General features: G+C 52.4%; 6 protein-coding genes across 6 annotated transcripts; 2 read left to right on the top strand and 4 right to left on the bottom strand.

Moving 5' to 3' along the window:
* Positions 1-1306: 1306 nt before the first annotated feature.
* Positions 1307-2895, bottom strand: M421DRAFT_65741 (uncharacterized protein; the record flags this gene model as incomplete). The annotated part of the gene is made up of 2 exons (XM_033596261.1): positions 1307-2022; positions 2073-2895. The coding sequence occupies 2 exons, from the start codon at positions 2893-2895 to the stop codon at positions 1307-1309; spliced, it is 1539 nt and encodes a 512-aa protein (XP_033447389.1).
* Positions 2896-3306: 411 nt separating this feature from the next.
* M421DRAFT_65855 (heat shock protein) lies at positions 3307-6063 on the bottom strand (the record flags this gene model as incomplete). Its single annotated transcript, XM_033596272.1, has 1 exon — positions 3307-6063. One exon carries the CDS (start codon positions 6061-6063, stop codon positions 3307-3309), a length of 2757 nt encoding a protein of 918 aa, XP_033447388.1.
* Positions 6064-7652: 1589 nt separating this feature from the next.
* On the bottom strand, positions 7653-8743 carry M421DRAFT_101933 (glycerate dehydrogenase; the record flags this gene model as incomplete). The annotated part of the gene is made up of 3 exons (XM_033586705.1): positions 7653-8020; positions 8057-8185; positions 8347-8743. The coding sequence occupies 3 exons, from the start codon at positions 8741-8743 to the stop codon at positions 7653-7655; spliced, it is 894 nt and encodes a 297-aa protein (XP_033447387.1).
* A 737-nt stretch (positions 8744-9480) lies between these two features.
* M421DRAFT_182585 (amino acid transporter) lies at positions 9481-11846 on the top strand. Its single transcript, XM_033587905.1, has 4 exons — positions 9481-10443; positions 10493-10695; positions 10895-11472; positions 11525-11846. The coding sequence occupies exons 1-4, from the start codon at positions 9694-9696 to the stop codon at positions 11743-11745; spliced, it is 1752 nt and encodes a 583-aa protein (XP_033447386.1). The 5' UTR covers positions 9481-9693; the 3' UTR covers positions 11746-11846.
* A 1976-nt stretch (positions 11847-13822) lies between these two features.
* M421DRAFT_65809 (uncharacterized protein) lies at positions 13823-14319 on the bottom strand (the record flags this gene model as incomplete). The annotated part of the gene is made up of 2 exons (XM_033596267.1): positions 13823-14164; positions 14248-14319. The coding sequence occupies 2 exons, from the start codon at positions 14317-14319 to the stop codon at positions 13823-13825; spliced, it is 414 nt and encodes a 137-aa protein (XP_033447385.1).
* A 2601-nt stretch (positions 14320-16920) lies between these two features.
* On the top strand, positions 16921-19328 carry M421DRAFT_421990 (phosphodiesterase/alkaline phosphatase D precursor). The gene is made up of 4 exons (XM_033593022.1): positions 16921-17626; positions 17681-17881; positions 17936-18184; positions 18233-19328. Exons 1-4 carry the CDS (start codon positions 17189-17191, stop codon positions 19226-19228), a joined length of 1884 nt encoding a protein of 627 aa, XP_033447384.1. The 5' UTR covers positions 16921-17188; the 3' UTR covers positions 19229-19328.
* Positions 19329-19425: the final 97 nt, after the last annotated feature.

The raw sequence follows: 19425 nt of genomic DNA, 5'->3' as shown, positions 1-19425 counted from the left end.
CCTAGATAGAAGCACAACAGCGAGAAATGGGAGGCAAGCATTTGTATTTGCAAAACAGAGGGGCAGTGTACATGCGTGAGCGAGAAAAATGGATCAAGTTGGTGTGCATTGGAGAATTATACCCTATTGACATGTTCTGCGTTACTTTTCTGTATACTCTAATCCCAGGCCCGACTATGAGATCGCAAGCCCGCATCAAATCCGCACTGGTATTCGCCCTCCGTCAGCTCTCCCCCGGTCGACATCCTGTGCCTGACCCAAGTACCGTATAATCCCAATTAAGTCGTTAATAGCCTGCCTTGCAAGGGTGCTCTGGCTAGCTAGGGAGGCTTTTTGTCTCGATTATATTAAGAGCAGGCTAAAATAGGCGTGTGAAAATATTCCTATTGACTTGCTTAATATCGTTTTTAGGTAAATTAGTACGTATAATGTACCCTAGTTTTTACTCCTCCCACTGTGCGTGTAGGTTAAGTGGCCTTAGCGGCTAGGAACTGAGGGGCTCCGCAGCCCCTCTGGCATTGGCTTGGTTGGTACAGAATTTGCGTCATCCCCAACTACCCTACGTATAGGTTATGAAAGACTTAACTGAGATCATACGGTACCGGGCCGCAGGGGATTGACTCCGGAATCGATTGCTCCGTTGGTGGGTCGACTGCTGCTGGTCTGTTCGATATCTAGATCTGCTACATGAAACGCCGCAGGGTTCTGAGGCCTGTCGCGGATGATCAGGGGTCAATGGACAAGCAGCAAATTTCCGAGCCGTTCGCGTGAGACGATTGACATGTACCTGCCGCGATAAATGTGTTGACAGCGTGCAGGGTAGCTCGTGGTAGCACAGATCGTCTCGTTGTTCGGCGATCTTCTAGTCGTTACAAAGATAGAACGTTGCGGCTTTTATCCAACCCATATCTTCTCCGGTCGTATACTGTAGATAGCGTGCTTCTTCTCGTCATCGAAATTTCTCTGACTGTAGGTACTGCGCAAGCACAAATGTGCAACAACTTTAAACTACTCTCACTAAAGTCGGTAAGTGATGGGAAGTCTGACATGATGCGGAGACCCACCCCTCACAGCGCCCATCAAAGGTCGTACTCTGCGCGCATCGCTTACGGCACTGTGAGTAAAGTCGCAGACTACACCGCTTAACTTGTTGACTAGGCAAGTAGATATCGGCGCCGATAGCAAGGTGTTCTCGAGTCACGTGCAGTCTTGCGGAAAACACATCTCTTATTAGCACCAACTTGTTGCTCACAAAGTATATATATTGTTTTACATACTGCTACAGCACTAATGTACAATCTAGCTCTTATGCTGTTCTCTCGCTGTGCACCTCTGCTTCCTCAGCTTTCTTTGCAGTTTCGTAGCGCTTGCCACGGAAAGCGTACACGCCCCAGTTGCTGCAAGTAACATCATGTGGGTCGAGATCGTTCAAGTCCCACCTCAGACTCCTGAACAGGTTCTCTCCAGGCTGGAGCAGAATATCCATCTCGTTGCCGTAGCGCTTTGTAAGGTGATCGATGTCCTGCTGGACATCCCACGGCGAGTATCCCGTAGCGATGATAGGCACCTTGGTCTCAAGGAGTAGGGGTATGGTCTCCTCCCACTCGTGCATCGAGGCTGCGTTGCCGAAACCGGGGTGGAATACAACGAAGCAGTCGAAGTAGGGATCGTATGGGTAGAAATAACCTGTCTTGTGGATATTCTCGTATTTTTCGACGAAGGTACTGATCTTCATAGCGTTCGATATGCGGTCCTCAACAACAGCGCCGAAGGGGTTGAGAGGCGTGCGCTCAGGCAGAGGCAGCTCCTTCTCGCGATTCGCCATAGCCTCGGGGCCAATGAAGTGTAGGGAGAATTGTACGCGATGGAAAAGGTACGCCAGCTGCATCCAAGTCTCTCGTGGCAGTGACGACTCAGCACGTGCGCCGAGAATAAAAAGGCGGACCGAGGGAGGAGCAATACGGGCATTCTTCCATGTGTCATCGCCACCAGTTCGTGGTGGATGAAGGCTGTGTCGCAGTGCTGCGAGGATGTCAGTTGTTGAAGGTCTTCATACATGACGTGAAACCTACCGCTGAAGCTCTTGAGTCCCTCTGGGGTCATTCTGCCACCCTTGCGGATGTTGTAAGGACTCAGTTCGTTGATGACACTGGCAATGGTCATGGGGTATGTTAGAAGCTTTGTGGCTTGTCGCATCTCCCTGTCCTTGTTGAGCGCATCGAAGTCTCGTGTGTACAAGTACGTATCCCAGCTAGTCATGTTCACGAGAATCTCCTCCATTTGGGGCTCGGCGAACTGGAACTCCTTGAAGAATCTCCCACTGCGCAGGTCGTGATCATCCTCATTTGACTGGCGCAGTACGTCGCAGACCTCCAAATGTGCCTCATAATCGTCCGCCCAGTGCTCCTCGCAGCAGTATACCGGTATCCCACAGTCTGGGCACTCGAAGTCTACGTGGGCTGGAGGGGAGCCCTTCTCTGAGGATTTGCGAGCCTCGAGATCCATAGAGTTCTTCGGGGCTCGAGTTGGCTTGTGGTCAGGATGGGGGCAATATGCGTGCTGGCGCATATAAGCCGCTCGTTTGCGAATCTGTGGTATAGGCGAGTCCGTAAACGAGTTGAAAAGGTTGTCCTCGGTCAGGACAAGGGTCCTCTTATGACCCTCAGGATCGATGTACTCATACGGTTCGAACGGCTTATTGAAACTGCGATTAGGCGTAGTCGAGAGCGCTCTTCGAGGGGAAGCCAACTTCGGTTGCGCCGGAGTTTTAGTGGAATGATTTCGCTGCGACGCGACATTTTGGGCGAAGGGGCGGAATGCTTGCGCAGGCCGCAGCTGGGTGCGCGAGCCCTTCAGAGAGGATAAGCACCGTGTGCAGGTATATGAGGGCCTCATCGTGATCGATTGGCCTCCGCGCGAATGGAGGGGTGACAGCTACAGCGCGACACATGGGATGATGATCCGTCACTGAAAGCTACGCACTAGCGTCGGTGGCTGTGGGCAGCTTTGGCCGACCCGTCACGTGCACACTGTCGAGAGGTGATGATCATGACGGTTCAAAAATCCAGGACAATAATGTGATGTTTGCGTCACGAAGACAATCATTGAGGCGAAACTTCATTTCCGAGATTTCGTATTATCTATGTACAGTGACCGATCTGCCAATGCCTTAATATGTCCTTTCGAACTACTCATCAATCATATCTCGTAAACTCAGCGCACATATTTCCCGTGAGCTATCCTAAACGCCGTAACACCAATGCTGATCTTCAATGAATCGTTTTATTCCCATCATCACACTTGTTTCTAATCGTAAAGATCCATATCACCCTCATCATCCAACTCAGCAACCGCGTCGGACTCATCGTACATCTCCGAGTCCTCTTCAGAGTCAGTGTGGTTGGGAAGGACAACGATGTGACCGTCGTCCAACTCGACGCGCGCAACTTCACCGTCCTTGACAGCGCCGCGCAGGATAAGCACGGCAAGACGGTTAAGGACCTCCTTTTCAATGAGACGAGCGAGAGGACGAGCACCGTAGGCAGGCGAGTAACCAGCTGAGCCAAGATAGTCGCGGACTTCTGGCGACATTGCGATCTTAACATTGCGTCCGTTTGCCGCGAGTCGCTTCTGAATCTCGCCCAACCGCACGTCAACAATCTTGCGGATCTCCTTCTTGGTAAGACGATTGAAGATGACGGTGCTGGAGATACGGTTGAGAAACTCAGGGAGGAACCAGTTGCGCAGAGCGCTCATGACGAGCTCCCTGGTGGTGGGGTCGATCTTGCCGTCTGGAGCGTTGGGGCGTGCAAGATGCTCGGCTCCCAAGTTGGAGGTCATGACGACAATGCAGTTCTTTGCGTCAATGATACGGCCCTGACCGTCGGTAATGCGACCATCATCCATGAGCTGGAGAAGGACAGTCAAAACTTCCTTTGCAGCCTTCTCAACTTCGTCGAAGAGCAGGATTGAGAATGGCTTGCGACGAAGAGCTTCAGTGAGCTGACCGCCAGCGTCATGACCAACATAGCCAGGAGGTGCACCGATCATGCGGCTCAGAGAGTGTCTTTCCTGGTACTCAGACATGTCGAATCGAATCATGGACTTCGGATCGTCGAAGAGAAACTCAGCCAGGGCCTTGGTAAGCAGCGTCTTACCAGTACCAGATGGACCACAGAAGAGGAAGCTGGGTGGCTGATTGGGATTGGCAAGACCGGAGCGCTGAAGTCGGATGGCGTTGGAGACTGCAATGACGGCCTCCTTCTGTCCAACAACCGTAGCATTCAGGTGACGCTCCATGTTGAGCAACTTCTCCTTCTCTGTAGTCTTGAGGCGGGTGACTGGGATACCGGTCCAGCGAGCAACGATTTCGTTAATCTGGTCAGGTCCAACGTTGTCGCTGAGCAGAGCCTGGCCGTCTCCATCCTGGTGAGCCCACATCTCAGCATCAGCCTGAGCCTTCTGTTTCTCAAGCTCAGCGATACGAGTCTCGACATCCGGGATAGCGTAGTACTTCAGGTCTGAAGCAGTCTGAATGTCGCGCGTACGCTCAGCCTCGGCCAACTTGTTCTTGAGACCGTCAAGCTTGACTTTCTGGTCCTGAATCTCTCGGCTGCGGCCCTTCTCGCGCTCGTACATGTCGCGCAGAGGTTTGAGATCTTCCTCGATGTTGGCGGCCTCAGCGCGAGCTTCCTTGAGACGCTGTATTGAGGCCTCGTCCTTCTCGCGAGCAAGAGCGTGGACCTCGATCTGTAGCTGACGATGGCGGCGCTCAAGGTTGTCGAGTGCTTCAGGTTGCGACTCGCGGGTGACACGAACAGCTGCGGCAGCTTCATCGACAAGATCGACTGCGGAATCGGGTAGACGACGCTGCGTCAGGTAACGAGCGGCGAGAGTAGCGGCAGCGACGATGGCACCGTCCATGATGGTGACACCGTGGTGAGTCTCGTACTTCTCCTTCAAACCACGGAGGATCGAGATGGTCTCCGGGATCGAGGGCTCCTTGACTAACACCTGCTGGAAACGACGCTCGAAGGCCTGATCCTTCTCGATGTACTTGCGGTATTCGGCAAGAGTGGTAGCACCAATGCAGTGCAGTTGTCCACGAGCCAACATGGGCTTAAGCAAATTGGCGGCGTCCATTCCACCCTCACCAGAAGACCCAGCGCCCATGAGCAGATGGATTTCGTCCACGAACAGTACTATCATCTCCTTGGAGTCCTCGATCTCCTTCAAGACGCCCTTCATACGCTCTTCAAACTCTCCACGGTACTTGCTGCCAGCAACAAGAGCACCAACGTCCAGGGAGAGCAGCTTGCAGGCTGCCAGATTGGCAGGAACATCTGCATCGACAATTCGGCGGGCAAGACCCTCCACGACTGTAGTCTTACCAACACCAGGCTCTCCGATCAGGACAGGGTTATTCTTCGTTCGTCGTGACAGGATTCGAATAACTCGTCGAATCTCCTCCTCGCGACCAATGACCGGGTCAATCTTGCCTTCCCGTGCCATGGCGGTCATATCGATTGTAAACTTCTTCAGATTCTCGTTGTCTTCCTCGGCATCAGCCGTCTTTGAGTCGACTCGCTTTGTGCCTCGCAGCGCCTGAATGGCATTGTCAATCTGCTTCGCGTTCGGTACGTTTGCGTCGGCGAGGCATCGTTGGATCTGGGTGTCCTTGCAGAGCGACTGGATGAGGTGGTCGACGGCGATGAAGCTGTCCTTTTGCGTCCGGCTGAGGTCTTCGGCGTTACGGAGGACTTCAGCCATCTTTGGTGACGGTGATGTGCGCTCTGGAGGAGGGTCCTGGCTCGGCAACCGTACCAGAGCCTTCTTGAGAGCGCGTTCGAAAAGTTGTGCGTCGCCATTGGCGCGTTCGAGGACTTGCTTGAACAGTGGGGGCGGAGGAATGTCGACCTGGTTCGCCTGGTCCTTAGGTGGATCTATCAGCGAAACAGCGAGATGTAGAGGTGTGAGTTGTGAATGCGCATAGCTCTTGGCCAGCTCGAAGCTGTCTGCCAGAGCCTTAGCGGCGCGGTCGGTATAGGCGTCGAATGAAGTCATTGTGGGGTGTGACTAGAGCCTCGTGTGTATGGCGTGAAAGCCAGCGGGGTATCGTTGGGTGTGTTCAGGTATGCGAGTAAGTGTCGCAAGCACTATGCAAGTATGCGTGAGCTATGTGTAGCTGTAGTTGCTTCTGTGATTTCTGATGACAGAAAGGCAGAGGACAAGACTCGATTGTTATATATCTGTAAGACCTGTTTCGAGCAAGCTGTGGTTTTCACCAGCTGCATCTCGAGTGTTCCTGCCTTGACTGGAACGTTCAAGACAACGCCGGAATTCCACCGAGCCTTCTAGCTACGTCACTGGCTTTTCATCCGAGAAAGGTTAGTGCATCCCACGTGCTAGACCGGTCACTTCGAACACGTGCACACACAACGTCTTACACTGTATTGCGGAGGGCATTCATGCAGCTGTATACCGGTATGCAAATGCATTATAGGCTCTCGTGGTACAAGCTTCGAGTCTCCAGCGCAGACTTTCCGGTGTTGTTGGCTCCTTGCAGCCCGATCCCAATCTGACGGCTCGTCGAATCATCCAGGAACACTTCGATCGAGTCCCACTCATGATAACTGCTGACGCCCAAGGTACGCATCTCCAGCATTTGGAGCTACCAGGCATCAGGCCCACCGGTCATGGCCGGATGTGCGGCTCATTACGACGGCGTTTGGTGCAGACAGCGGCAGACGATGGCAATCACTCATGATAAGTCACTCGCGTTTGCAGTGCAGTCCGACCCTCACGTTCTCCTCAGAACGTTGCCGTCCTCTTTTCACCGATCTGTGTCTGCTCGTCATTGATGCTGGCAATACCAAAGATAGCATTTTGATCCGTCTTTTCTTCCAGTCAAGTAGCCATCTCGGATGGTCAGAGAGCGCTGAGACCCGTCGTCATGGGCAGAAAGCCTCAGCTCTAAGAGTGTTGTGACGCCTAAACGCGGAGCCGCTTGGATGCTTAACGGTTGCTGGGCACACATGCCAGTACGTCATGTCAAGGTTTGAAAGTGTGGGGTGATTGGCTGTGCCGTACCGCACCCGTTCCTGGGAGATCGTCAGAGGTGCGTCTATCAGACGTGCTGACCAGGCCGCTGGAACGTTGCCGAACGTCTGTTGGCGAAGCAAGGGAGGGAAGGTGCGCCTTCGCGCAGATCTGAGGTATACGGTATTGCTAGCAAGATGACAGCCTGTCAATTGGTACACCCCGCCAGAATAAACGGCACAGGTTTACAACTAGCATGCAATGGGGTGTTTGATCGTTGGGGTATATAAAGATGAGATGTAAGGAGGTCGTAGTTTGAGGGCCGAAGGGCCGAAGCGTCAATTGTGTAAAAGAGGATGGAGCAGTGGAAAGCACGTGGCAATCTCGACTTGACCTCCGATCAATCATATAGTGAATTCGGACGCAGAACAGCATTGTACTGTACTATCTGACTCGTGATGATGTTCGATTCCGAGCGTACATTAAGTATCACTTGCAAGCTCATTCGATGTTGTATACAGTTTGTGTCTGCAAACACGTAATGTCCAGCGAATCGCAGCCACCAATCGGCCACCGCAAGTAATCATACTCAGCGCTATTACCTCTCAAAACGCTTAGACGACCACATTAAGGTCTTCGCCCTTGATTGCTGCCTCTGTTGTACTTTTGAGAATCTCCCCCAAGTTCTTGACCGTCCTTTGCGAGAACCACGCAAGATGTGGGCTCAGAGTGAAGTTCAAGTCCTTTGCATTATCCGCGAGGAGAGGCGTGTCTTCCGGTCCCCCCGCAGGCTCGACTTGGTACACGTCCGTCGCATAGCCTGCAATGCGCTTCTCTTTCAAAGCCTGCACGACGGCTGCTTCGTCGACGATACCGCCTCTCGCGATGTTGACCAAAACGGCATAAGAATGCATCCTTTCGAATTCGGGCGCAGATAGTAGGTTCAGCGTTCCTGGGTTTCGCGGTAGCGACAAGACGATGACTGTGGCTTATCCAAGGACGTCGTGGAAGGGCACACGGCTATCTTCCGTTTTTGACATCTGAAGTGCATCGTGTGCATCCCCCTGTACGGGGTCGGAGGACGGCTTACGAGCAGCCACGAGCACCTTCATCCCCAGGGCGCGTCCGACGACTGCGATACGCTTTCCTAGACGTCCGGTCAGCCCTTGTGGCGGCGTGGGGACAGATAGCACGTACCAAGGCCTCCATAGCCCACAATTCCTAGCACTTCATCTCCGTAGGTCAACGGGAGCTTGCCATCGGGTAGCCGCAGGTAGGTGTTGACACTACCCCTCTACTTCCATTCACTGGGCTGGCGACGTGTAATCTCATCTAGTAGAACAGTCCTGCGTCGCGCTGCAAAGTAAAGACTTATTGCACGCTCGGATACTGCCTCCAGATTTGCCCCTGGACAGTTGCATACATGGATGGCTCGGGCCTGGCAAGAATGGAGGTCTACGCAGTCCGTGCCTGTTGCGGAGACAATAACGTAACGCAATCGCGGTGTGACACCGTGGCTCAACGTTTCAGCATCAAGCTTTACGGTTGTAACAATAACGATATCAGCATTACGAATGCGGGCGTGCAGTTCGTCGCGCGTGGTAGAGAGATATGAACTGAGGCTGTAGGTCGTGTCTGGTGGGAGGTCGAGTGTCTCGAAGAGCGGCTGATGCTGTTTCTCGAGCGCGACAATTTCGAAATGCATGTTGATGACGTAGTTGTGGAGTCCTAAGATTTAGCAATTGACAACGAACCCGTGCGCGAGCTTTCGTATTCGCATTATTGTGGATTTTAGCTAATTTGTATAGTTTCTAGTGCTGCTCCGCAGCTGGCTATTTTGCGTGGAGCGCGACGTCTCGGTATCGTAGGGCGCGCGCGATTTACGAGGTTGGTCATCTCCATCATGAGATGAAGAACAAAGTGTTGAGAGACATCGAACAAGGCGTTCACGATGCGTTCCTTGCGGCACATCGTCAAAAATGTTTCAATTAATCGACGCATTCGCTCGCTCAGCTGCACTTACCACGATCCCCTCGCCAATTGTAGCCTACCACATGCTATCTCGAGACCCTGATGCACACGACCACAGGCAGGATCTTTTCGACGCAAACAGTCGCAGGAAGCCGAGCAGGAAGCCACCAAAAGCCGCGAGGCGTCGGAAGCAGACATGGTCAGCCGTGCTGACCTTGGCCATCGGCTGGAGTAAGCGCAAGCCAGATACGAACTAGATAGCGACCAGCCGGCGATGTCCTAGAGACGGCTCCACCACTTCTTTAGGCCTTTCTTCCATTATTCGATGTTCACTTCAACGCCGTGCACGGTCCGCTCGAGTAGTGGATACTGGTAATGCAAATGGAATTGACGGCATGAAAATTTGACAGCTTCTATCTCCCTTCTAGAAGTCCTGCAAGCACGTCGACTCAATAGCAGCGGCTGACCTTCCGCCACAGCGTGGTGGTGATCTCGGTGCCACCAGTACCCCGGCAAGCAGGCCATCCCACCGGCAATGGCGCCAAGGGCGGACGCGGGCTCCCAACTCAGATTCGCGTGGGCGTGCTAACACAGCTTGCCCGCTCTAGGCTAGCAGGGAGCTGATCCAGGCGCGGCTTGACGTCTACCTGCAGCCCTTCAAAGCTCGCGCGGGCCCCGGTCGGGATGTCGCAGAGCTTTTCACGAAAACTCCAGAGGACCCCTTCAACCCCCGGCCAGCCTCAGGACTCCAGCACATCACCGCTCACTATGGCCACTACCGCCCACGCGTATGGCACGCAGTCAGATGCGTATGCCGCTGAAAATGATGTCATCCCTCGCACTTCTGAGAAGGGGAGGAAGATGAGTCTCGGCAAGGCTGATTCTTCTGAGGGTGCGTTGAACGACTCCGACGATCTCCTGGCCGCCATGGGCTACAAGTCCGAACTTGTTCGCTCAAGATCGACTCTACAGGTTGCGTTCATGTCCTTCGTTCTGGCTTCTATTCCCTACGGTCTGGCCACTACGCTCTACTACCCGGTCATCAACGGCGGTCCAGTCACTATCATTTGGGGATGGCTCGCCGTCTCCCTGATTATTCTTTGCGTTGCAGCATCTCTAGGAGAAATCACCAGTGTCTATCCTACCAGCGGCGGTGTCTACTACCAGACTTTCATGTTGGCTGCTCCTTCTTACCGAAAGATCGCTTCATGGATCTGTGGTTGGTGCTTTGTCGTTGGTAACATAACGATCACTCTTTCCGTCAACTTCGCTACTGCTCTCTTCTACGTGGCATGTATCAATGTGTTCACCGACGCGGAAGGCAACGGTATCTTTGCCGGCACAACATGGCAGGTCTACCTGATCTTCCTTGGTGTTACGCTTCTGTGCAACATCGTCTGTGTCACCTCGAACAAGTGGCTTCCGTGGCTCGATGTGAGATCTCCTCCAGATTATCTGTGGATGTGTAACTTACTCAGCGTAGACCTTTGCCATCTTCTGGACCTTTGCCGGTGTTATCGCCATTGTCGTGTGCGTGCTTGCTATTGCGAAGAACGGTCGCCACAGCGCCGAATACGTTTTCACCACACTCGACACCTCTAACTCTGGATGGGTTCCCGGATGGTCGTTCATGGTCGGACTTCTCCACGCAGCCTACGCAACCTCCTCGACCGGAATGATTGTCTCGTGAGCATGCCCTTTACTTCTGCCAGAGCGACACGCAATTCTTGCCCAAGCACTTCATCCCACATCAAACTCCAAAGCAGCCTTCCCACAGCAACTCAGTTGTGTACCCAAGCGACTTTCTCCTCCCATTGCGACACATGCTTTGAAAAGACATGGTAATTTCAAAACGGCATTTGTCCACATGCTGACGAGTGACTAGTATGTGCGAAGAGGTTCGTCATCCTGCGACCCAGGTCCCCAAGGCTATGGTCGGCACCATTGTTCTCAACACTATCTGCGGTCTTGTCTTCCTCATTCCCCTCGTCTTCGTCCTGCCTGATCAGGCCATGCTCGCAGGCCTTGCATCCGGCCAGCCTACCCCCCAGATCATTGTTGATGCTGTAGGCTCCTCCGGTGGTGCCATCGGTCTTCTACTCCCGCTCATGGTCCTTGGTCTATTTTGCGGTATCGGCTGCACAACTGCCACGTCGCGCGCCATCTACGCTTTCGCTCGAGATGGCGGTATCCCTGGCTACAAGATGTGGAGGGTAGTCAATACCAAGTTCGACGTTCCTGTCAACGCCATGATGATGAGCATGGCTGTTCAGCTTATACTTGGTCTTATCTACTTCGGTGCCGCGGCAGCTTTCAACGCCTTCTCTGGCGTCGGCGTCATTTGCTTGACACTCAGCTACGCTGCGCCCATCGTGTGCTCTCTACTCGGAGGCCGCAAGCAGGTTGTTGAGGGCCAGTTCTACCTCGGCAAGCTTGGTCTCTTCTGCAATGTCGTTGCTCTTGGTACGTCGATCTTCATTTCAGTTCGTACTATACTCGCTAATACCATGCCTAGCTTGGTCTGCACTTGCGACTCCCCTATTTTGCATGCCTACCTACCTTCCCGTTACCCCGACCTCGATGAACTACGCCTCCGTTGTTCTCGCTGCTGTCATCGTCATTTCGACTGCCTGGTACTTCGTCTGGGGCAAGCGTAACTACGAGGGTCCTCCAACACACGAGGATGCCGTCCTCGAGGCAAGGAGAGCCAGTTTGGTTAGCACCCGCAGTAAGTAGAAGATAGTCGTGGAAAGGCTTCTAGAAGATCGTACACATTCGGCTCTTTCGTTGCTGGAAGAGAGGGCCTTGCTTGATTCAGGATGTTCGCTTGAGCAACAGCTCGTGAGCTTCCTTGGACAGTGCTACAAATTTTCTACCAATATACCCCAGTTTTCGCGTCCGATTTGTTCGCTCTACCTGTTCGAGTTGCCTGCGAGCCTAGAACATCCTATTGTCCCGGTCGTTGTTGTCACTAGATTTTACCACATTGATTCGTGAAACGTCATGGACCCCACATTGGGGGTCACCGCCTAAGCCACGCTGTCCCGCAGCCACACAGAACCTAAAGAGACCTACGAGAACTTGCGAGAAGATGGCGAGTTCGGTATCACTCGCAAGTGGATGCTGGAAGCGAAGCAGCATTGGCTGGGCACCTTCGACTGGTACGCATTAATCTCACCGATGTCTTGTAATGCTCTGACACACGGGCGGAAAGAAGAAGACCGCATCAATGCACTGCCCAACTTCAAACCCCAGATCAAGGACGATGACGGTAAGAGCTACGGTATTCATTTCGTGGCACTCTTCTCTTCCAGGCCAGACGCCGTCCCGATTACGTTCCTTCATGGATGGCCAGGATCGTTTCTCGAATTAGTGCCGCTCATGAAGCTCATAAAGAAAAAGTACTCGCCGGACGACTTGCCATACCACATCATCGCGCCCTCACTTCCTGGCTATGCTGTGTCGTCGGACCCGCCACACGACAAGAATTGGACCACCTACGACACCAGCCGACTGATGCACAAGATGCTACTCTCTCCAGGGTTCGGTAAGAACGGGTACCTCGTGCAGGGCGGTGATATTGGAAGTATGATCGCACGTGCGATGGTAGCCACGTATGACGCGTACAAGGGCATGTACCTAAATCTTATGCTGAACCCTGGCATCAAAGACAAGGCCAGCGTTGATGACCAAATCACTCAACAAGAGAAGGAATGACTGGAGCGCATGAACAACTTCTTCGCGAAGGGGAGGGCGTAGGCACCAAGCCTGCTACCATTGGCTTCGTATTGGCAAGCTCACTCATCGCGCAGCTGGCTTGGATTGGAGTAAGCCGAAAAGACGCTCTTGTAGTAAGCTGATACTAATTTGTCCACAGGAGAAGTTCCTTCACTGGTCAGATCCGCGCACGACCCCTCGCTCAACACCATCCTCACAGATATCACCCTATATTGGCTGACAGACTGCTTCCCGACGACCATCTACACGTACCGCCAAGAGGGCAAGATGGATCTAGTGAAAAAGCCGAGCGGATACTCATACTTTCCGTACGAGCTGGCTCCGGTCCCGCAGGCTTGGGCTGCTAAGTCGTGAGACCTGGTGTTCTTCAGGACCCATGATAAGGGCGGACATTTTGCGGCGCTGGAGACACCCGAACTGCTATTGGAGGATGTAGAAGAGTGGACAAAGATTGCCTGGAAGTCATGAAGCTCTCATTCTAGCGTCATGTCTTGAGAAATTGGAAATTGGTACGAAGTCAAGGCAGACATGAGTGGAACTTGCTAATGGATAGGAAGATGAAGCGTGCAACACTTGCCCAGTCAGCCCTTTCGGAGTGTTCCTTTTGATCAATGTCTTCAGCACGTTCAAACTGGACAAACGAAATGTTTGTAACTCGGCATTTGCGGACCAGAGCTATGTATTCTGAACAATCTCAGAGCACAGACTCCTGGTGAGCTTTCTGGGTGCACAAATGACATGTGGTGTCCCAAATATGTGTGAATATAGGCTGAAGCTTCGTACTCTTGGTTTGCGCATCCCTGCGGAATTTCCCCTTCATGGATCGAGGGCATATTGGAACATGGTTCACTATGATGAGTGTGTGGCAAAATTGAACGAGAGGCTAGTATGTAATCGTTTTTTCTCGATTGCAACCTGTTCGCATCTCTCGATGACTGTATCCCAGTGTCTCCCCGACAAAGTCTCCCCTTCGCTTCTCTGTTATTCCTGTCTCTCAATGTAGCTCCAACTCCATCTCAAAACACAGAGCTTACCATGCAGCCACCCAACTCCTCGCTATACCCCCAACATAACTTTAAAACATCTTAGGGAACTGCTTGGTATCGTGCTGCTCCTTCAACCACTCCGCCCTGTTCTCAGTGTACACCTCGGCAAGCGGCACGGCATCCTCTCTTGCGCTCTTTTCATCGAGCGTTCCAGCTCTCACCACCTTAGCGTCAGGCGCCATATCGCCCTCGCGCCACAGTGGGGATCCGCATTCGGGACAGAAGACGAAGGTGACAACGCGACCGGACTCGGCTTTGGTGGAGTAGGATTTGGTTTTGCCCGTGGACTTGAAGAAGTCGTTGTTGATGACTATGTTGGTTGTATAGATGCTACCGCTGTTCTTTTGGCATTGGTTGCAGTGGCAGAGCGCCTGATTGGGTCAGTATACCAGGTGGGAACGATCGGGTGTATCCAAAGGGTTGGAAGGGAAGGAGGAAGGTAAAGAACGCGTACCTTATTCAAGGGACCACCCTCGATCTCGTAAGTGACTTTGCCGCAAAGGCAGGATCCGGTGCTCTTAGACATAGTAATGTTTGTGTGGGCTTGATTCCGGGTTCGATCTCTTGGGTACTGGATCGCAAGTGGTAAGTCAATGCTTTACTGTGCTCCGGCACCTGGGAAGTGTACTTATATCCCTCATCGGCCTGTGAGTCTATAGCCGATGAGGAAGGCGGCCGCATTGCGCTTGCCTGCATACCAAGTGACGAAGGTAATTCCAGTTCCTCTATCATCAATTTGTCAAGATCTACAGCCTATCGAAGAGCGTCCATTCCTGAGATTCCCGGATCTGGCTCGAGATCTAAGATTGTGGGGTGGTGACGTTTAGCGTCGAGGATGCTCTCCGGGCTGTCCTCATTGGCTGTCCAAACAGAGTCTTGGATGCATCGAGTGGAGGGGCAGTAGGGTTAGGAATATCGCTCCCTTCAAGGTGTATGTTTCTCCAGAAAGTACTCAAACAAACCTCTTGTACACCCAGAAGCCCGTATACACGAGTCCGGTCAGAAACGGACGTGCCCAGACGGGGATTTCTTCCTCATATGCCTTGGAATCCACGACTCAATCGTTGTCCGCGGTGCGCCCGGTGTCAGTAACATGTCTTTTTTCGACCCCTCAGTCAAGACCTGGCCTCGATGTGCATGTTTTAACATGGCCTTCTCATAGCGTAAGACATAAGTGTCAAGATCTCCGGGTTCTTCGGCTTGTATAAATTCAATCTGCTTGGTGAGTTCCATCGCATCGTAGAACGTCGTGTTGACTCCAATGCCAGTGAAAGGAGTCATGACGTGAGCAGCATCGCCCAAGAGCGTGATGCCCTTCTTGTGCGGCCATATCCAGCCGACTGATAGCTCGTAGAGGTTGCTCCAAATAGCACCCTCATTCGCCGATTGCACCAGATTTTTGAGTTGAGGCGCCCACTGATCCAGCTATTTTAGTATGTACTGCTTCGAAGCCTCGAGAGTTCCCGCAATCAAAGCCAGAACGTGAAGTGAAGTCCTCCGGGTAGGGTCCGTAGTGAGAAATGTTGACGCTTCCATCACCCAGTTACTGGCCAGTCAAACTCTTCCCATCACTATACGCGAACAAACTTCCGCGATTGACGAACGCATATGCTTCTGTCGCGACCTCTTTAGCATTAGAGATGCTCATGGTTCATCCACCAAGTCCAGATTAGCGCGGCTTGTCTTGCGAGAGGAGCGCCCGGCCCTTACTCCAGGCACCATCTGTACCAACAATGAGATCGAAGCCAGAAAGCGTCTCGCCGTTACTGAAAAAAAGTTCCAGACCAGAGACAGCCGTCGCTTGTATGATGCAAGCTTTCAACTCCATCTCACATAGTCTGCCGGCACGCTCTAGACCAACATCTTCTCTGTATCGCACGGTTGATCTTGAGCGCTTCTTGAAGCTTGCTGTGGTTGTGTTTGATCCTTAGACTTCGTCGCATCCACGTTGTCAAGTTCTTGTCGATCAATAGCAGACTCTATCTATCGTAGCGAGCGTGGTGAAGAAACTGCTGCCATAGTCCAGCAGCTTTAACAGCTGCGAGCCCTGTCGAGTTTCGGAGGTCAAGGCTTCCGCCTTAGGAACGGTGGTTAATGGAGTTCTCGCCCTCGAAGATGGTGCTTGGAATTGAGGCTGTATGCAGAAGTCAGGGCATGCAACCTCCTAACCCTGCGTCGATAATGGTGATCTTAGGATGTGACATTTGGCCTTGGAGGCGTGTAGAGCTGGTGTCGCGTGATACGTTTGCTGCGGTTAGTGAGTACTTTGAGAGAGGCGGTGATCCGTGGGGAAGTAAAGACGAGCTCAAAAGGCCTGATATTCTGGTGGCCTAATCGTTGGAGGAAGGCAAGGACGATGTAGCCGGTCAGACGTTCCCGCACCTTCTATCACCTTATTTACCCTCCAGAGCGTCAAAGAAGTACGTGTGCGCCTCACATTGCAATCTTCTCGTGTAGTAGCGCTTGATCTGGCTCTCCGACCAGGCAGTCATTCGCTCGTTGCGCATGCTGATAACCGAGGCGTGCACGTATCGCAACGCTAAACGCGCTCGGTCTAGTTATTGATGCCTCAAAGTGAAGAAGTGATCGGTCCGGTTGAGCCATCATTGCAGGTTGCTAATTTCAAGATATTCGATATGCTCACTGTTTTTTTTTGGAGGATGCCACGAACTTTAGACCATGCTTCTGCCCATCAGGGTTCCAAAAAGAGCGGAATGACGTAGTCAAGCTCGGCGAGATCGATCGATAACGACTTCGAGGTTTCATGCAGCAAACCACATGGATTGTGAGAAGCGGAGATTTTGAAGACTTCGATGATGGCTCGGCCAATTGTGATGTGTGGGTGCAGTTCGTCTTTGGCACCTTCCTTTCGCACACGAAAGCATCGTCAAGCATTTCTCGCGATCCGTGTTCAACGCTCATCGTCACCGCCCACCAATCAAAATTAGCCTTGCAGCACACGTTCTTCTTGGATTCGTAGACCCCTGCAGCGACCATGCGCGTTCGAGCAGTAGCCGACTAGAGATGCTCGGAAACAGCAAATCAGCACTGGGCTATCTCCGCCGATAGACCGCTGGAACATTGTCGTCTCCAGGCTACGCAACTACCATCCCGGCTCCGTCTTTATCGGCACGGCTTTGCAGTTGGATGGTTTCGCGGCATGCTTCAGCTGAGGTCAGTGATTGGTATCTTCTCATTTTAGTGCTCCCCAATGCTCCCGTTTCTGCAGAAATGACGCAGTCAACGAGGGATAGAGACTGAGAAACGGCTCAAAGAGCTCCGGGGGGCTTGCAAATTGTGCGGCTCTGGTTAGGTTACAAAAGGTCCAGCATGCCGATAGCTCTACAGTAGGCCGGTCTGTTTGCACTTCTGATTTTTGGGAGTCAACCATCGCTATGAAGCTCCAGTTTCTATCACTCCTGCCATTGGCGTCTATTGCCAGCGCCAGCTGGTCGAAGAACTTGAACTACCGTTCTCCGTCAGAGCATCACCCCGGGTTGGGAGTCTCAATTCACAGAGTTGTGAAAAGAAATGACCCTCAATCTAGCTACAAGACATCAACCCTGAACTTCACACACGGTGTTGCTTCTGGCGACCCATATCCCAACAGCGTTATTCTCTGGACCCGTGTTGCCCCGCAAAGCGACAACTCACAATCGAACTTGACAGTTACTGGCTACGCTCCTCTGTTCGACCATGACAATGAAAAATACGTCCATGTCTCAAAGTCGCCTGTCTGCGTCGAGTACAAGGTTGCAGCAGACAAAAACCTCACTAGCACGATAGATTCTGGTCAGGTCTATACCAGCTCTGACGTAGATTTCACTGTAAAGGCAAGCAATCGCGTAGGGTATGTAATAGTGGCCGCAGGACTGACAAGATTGCAGGTCGAGGCCAAGAATCTGAAACCATTCACCACGTACTACTACCAATTCAATGTCTGCAACTCGAACAACAAGAGCCCGATAGGTCGGACAAAGACAACGCCAAATGCCGATGACGATATCACTGAGGTCGGTATTGCAGTCTACAGCTGCGCGAACTACCCCTTCGGTTTCTTCAACGCATATGGTAATGTTGCACGAAAGGTATGGTCACATCGATTGAACTTTCGGTCTTGATACACTGACGTTACAATCCAGGACTCCGTTGACTACATTGTGCACCTCGGAGACTACATCTACGAGTACAAGAATGGCGACTACGGTTGGGGAAATAGCTTGGGACGCATTCCTTTGCCTGATCGTGAAATCTTCACTTTGTACGACTATCGCAAACGGCTGGCAACCTACCGTACCGACTTGGACCTTCTTGAGAGCCACCAGAAGTTTCCTTGGATTTCTGTGTGGGATGATCATGAAGTGGCAGACAACACGTACCGAGATGGCATGGTAAGTGAGATGTTGTGCTTACTTACTCGGGTTACTGACACCCTCTAGGCCGAGTTGAACAACACTGAAGATTCGTTCATCAAAGATGGTGTGGGTGTGGCTGTAGACCAGCGCAAGATGAACGCTGTTCGTGCTTACTTCGAGTGGATGCCGATTAGGCAAGTCGACATGGACGACAACCTCCGTATTTGGCGGTCATTCTCTATTGGCAAGCTTGTCGATCTCACCATGTTGGATACACGCCAATATGATAGATCTATTACAGATCTGTACTGGAACACTGACTACGTCCACGAAATCTCAAACGACGCTGGGCGCTCTCTCATGGGTTCTCGTCAAGAGAACTGGTTCTACAGAAGTCTGTCAGAGTCGGCTAAGCGTGGTGCAACCTGGCGAGTCATAGGTTCGCAAATTGTGTTCTCACGCGTAAATCAGTCAGCGGCCTATGGCGACGCCAATCCTGTGAACTACGATGCTTGGGATGGGTATCAAGCGAACAGGAATCGCACTTTGGACCACTTGTACAGCAACAACATTAACAATAACATCTTCCTTTCCGGTGATAGCCACGCCTCGTGGGTAAGTGATCTTGTCTGGCTAGGTGAGAAGGAGTACGACAAGAGTACAGGAGAGGGCTCCATTGGTGTCGAGTTCGCCGGCAGCGCTGTCACCTCTCCTTGCCCGTACGGCGCGAACATCAGTCTTACCACCGCCAACAACTACTCCACATGGCTGCAGAACGCGAACGATGAGCTGCAATGGCAGGATCTGTACTACCGCGGCTACTTCGAACTGCACTTCACCCACGACAAGGTTGACGCGAACTTCTTTGGTCTGCCCACTGTCGTCCAGAGGAACGGATGGGAGATTCCCATCGCTAACTTCACCGTCCTCGCCGGCGCCAACAAGCTGCAACGACCTGTTGCCGGGGGTGTTGTGGAGAGTGGCAGTCTGAAGTCTGGAAAAGTCGTACAGAACAACATTACGCTTGACACAAATAACGGCACATGGTTTTTGAGCCATGCTGATCTGGAGGTGTTGTGAGGAATGCTAGCGTCCCGCCCAGCCGGTTTGTAAAGAGGAAGAAGTTACTTTTGTGGACACCCAAGAACAGTAATCGAATGCAAAGTATACACGCGCACTGTTTTCACATTACATACTTCGCTGCCGGTTCAACCATGTCGTGACAAATGTTCACTCCGTCGCCTCAAGGCGCGATTTCGGCACTAGTGAGAAGTCAA

Source organism: Didymella exigua (genome assembly GCF_010094145.1).
Source record: "Didymella exigua CBS 183.55 unplaced genomic scaffold M421scaffold_18, whole genome shotgun sequence".
Taxonomy (NCBI): Eukaryota; Fungi; Ascomycota; class Dothideomycetes; order Pleosporales; family Didymellaceae; genus Didymella; species Didymella exigua.
Note: the sequence above shows the minus strand (reverse complement) of the source record. Positions and strands in the feature narration are given on the sequence as shown.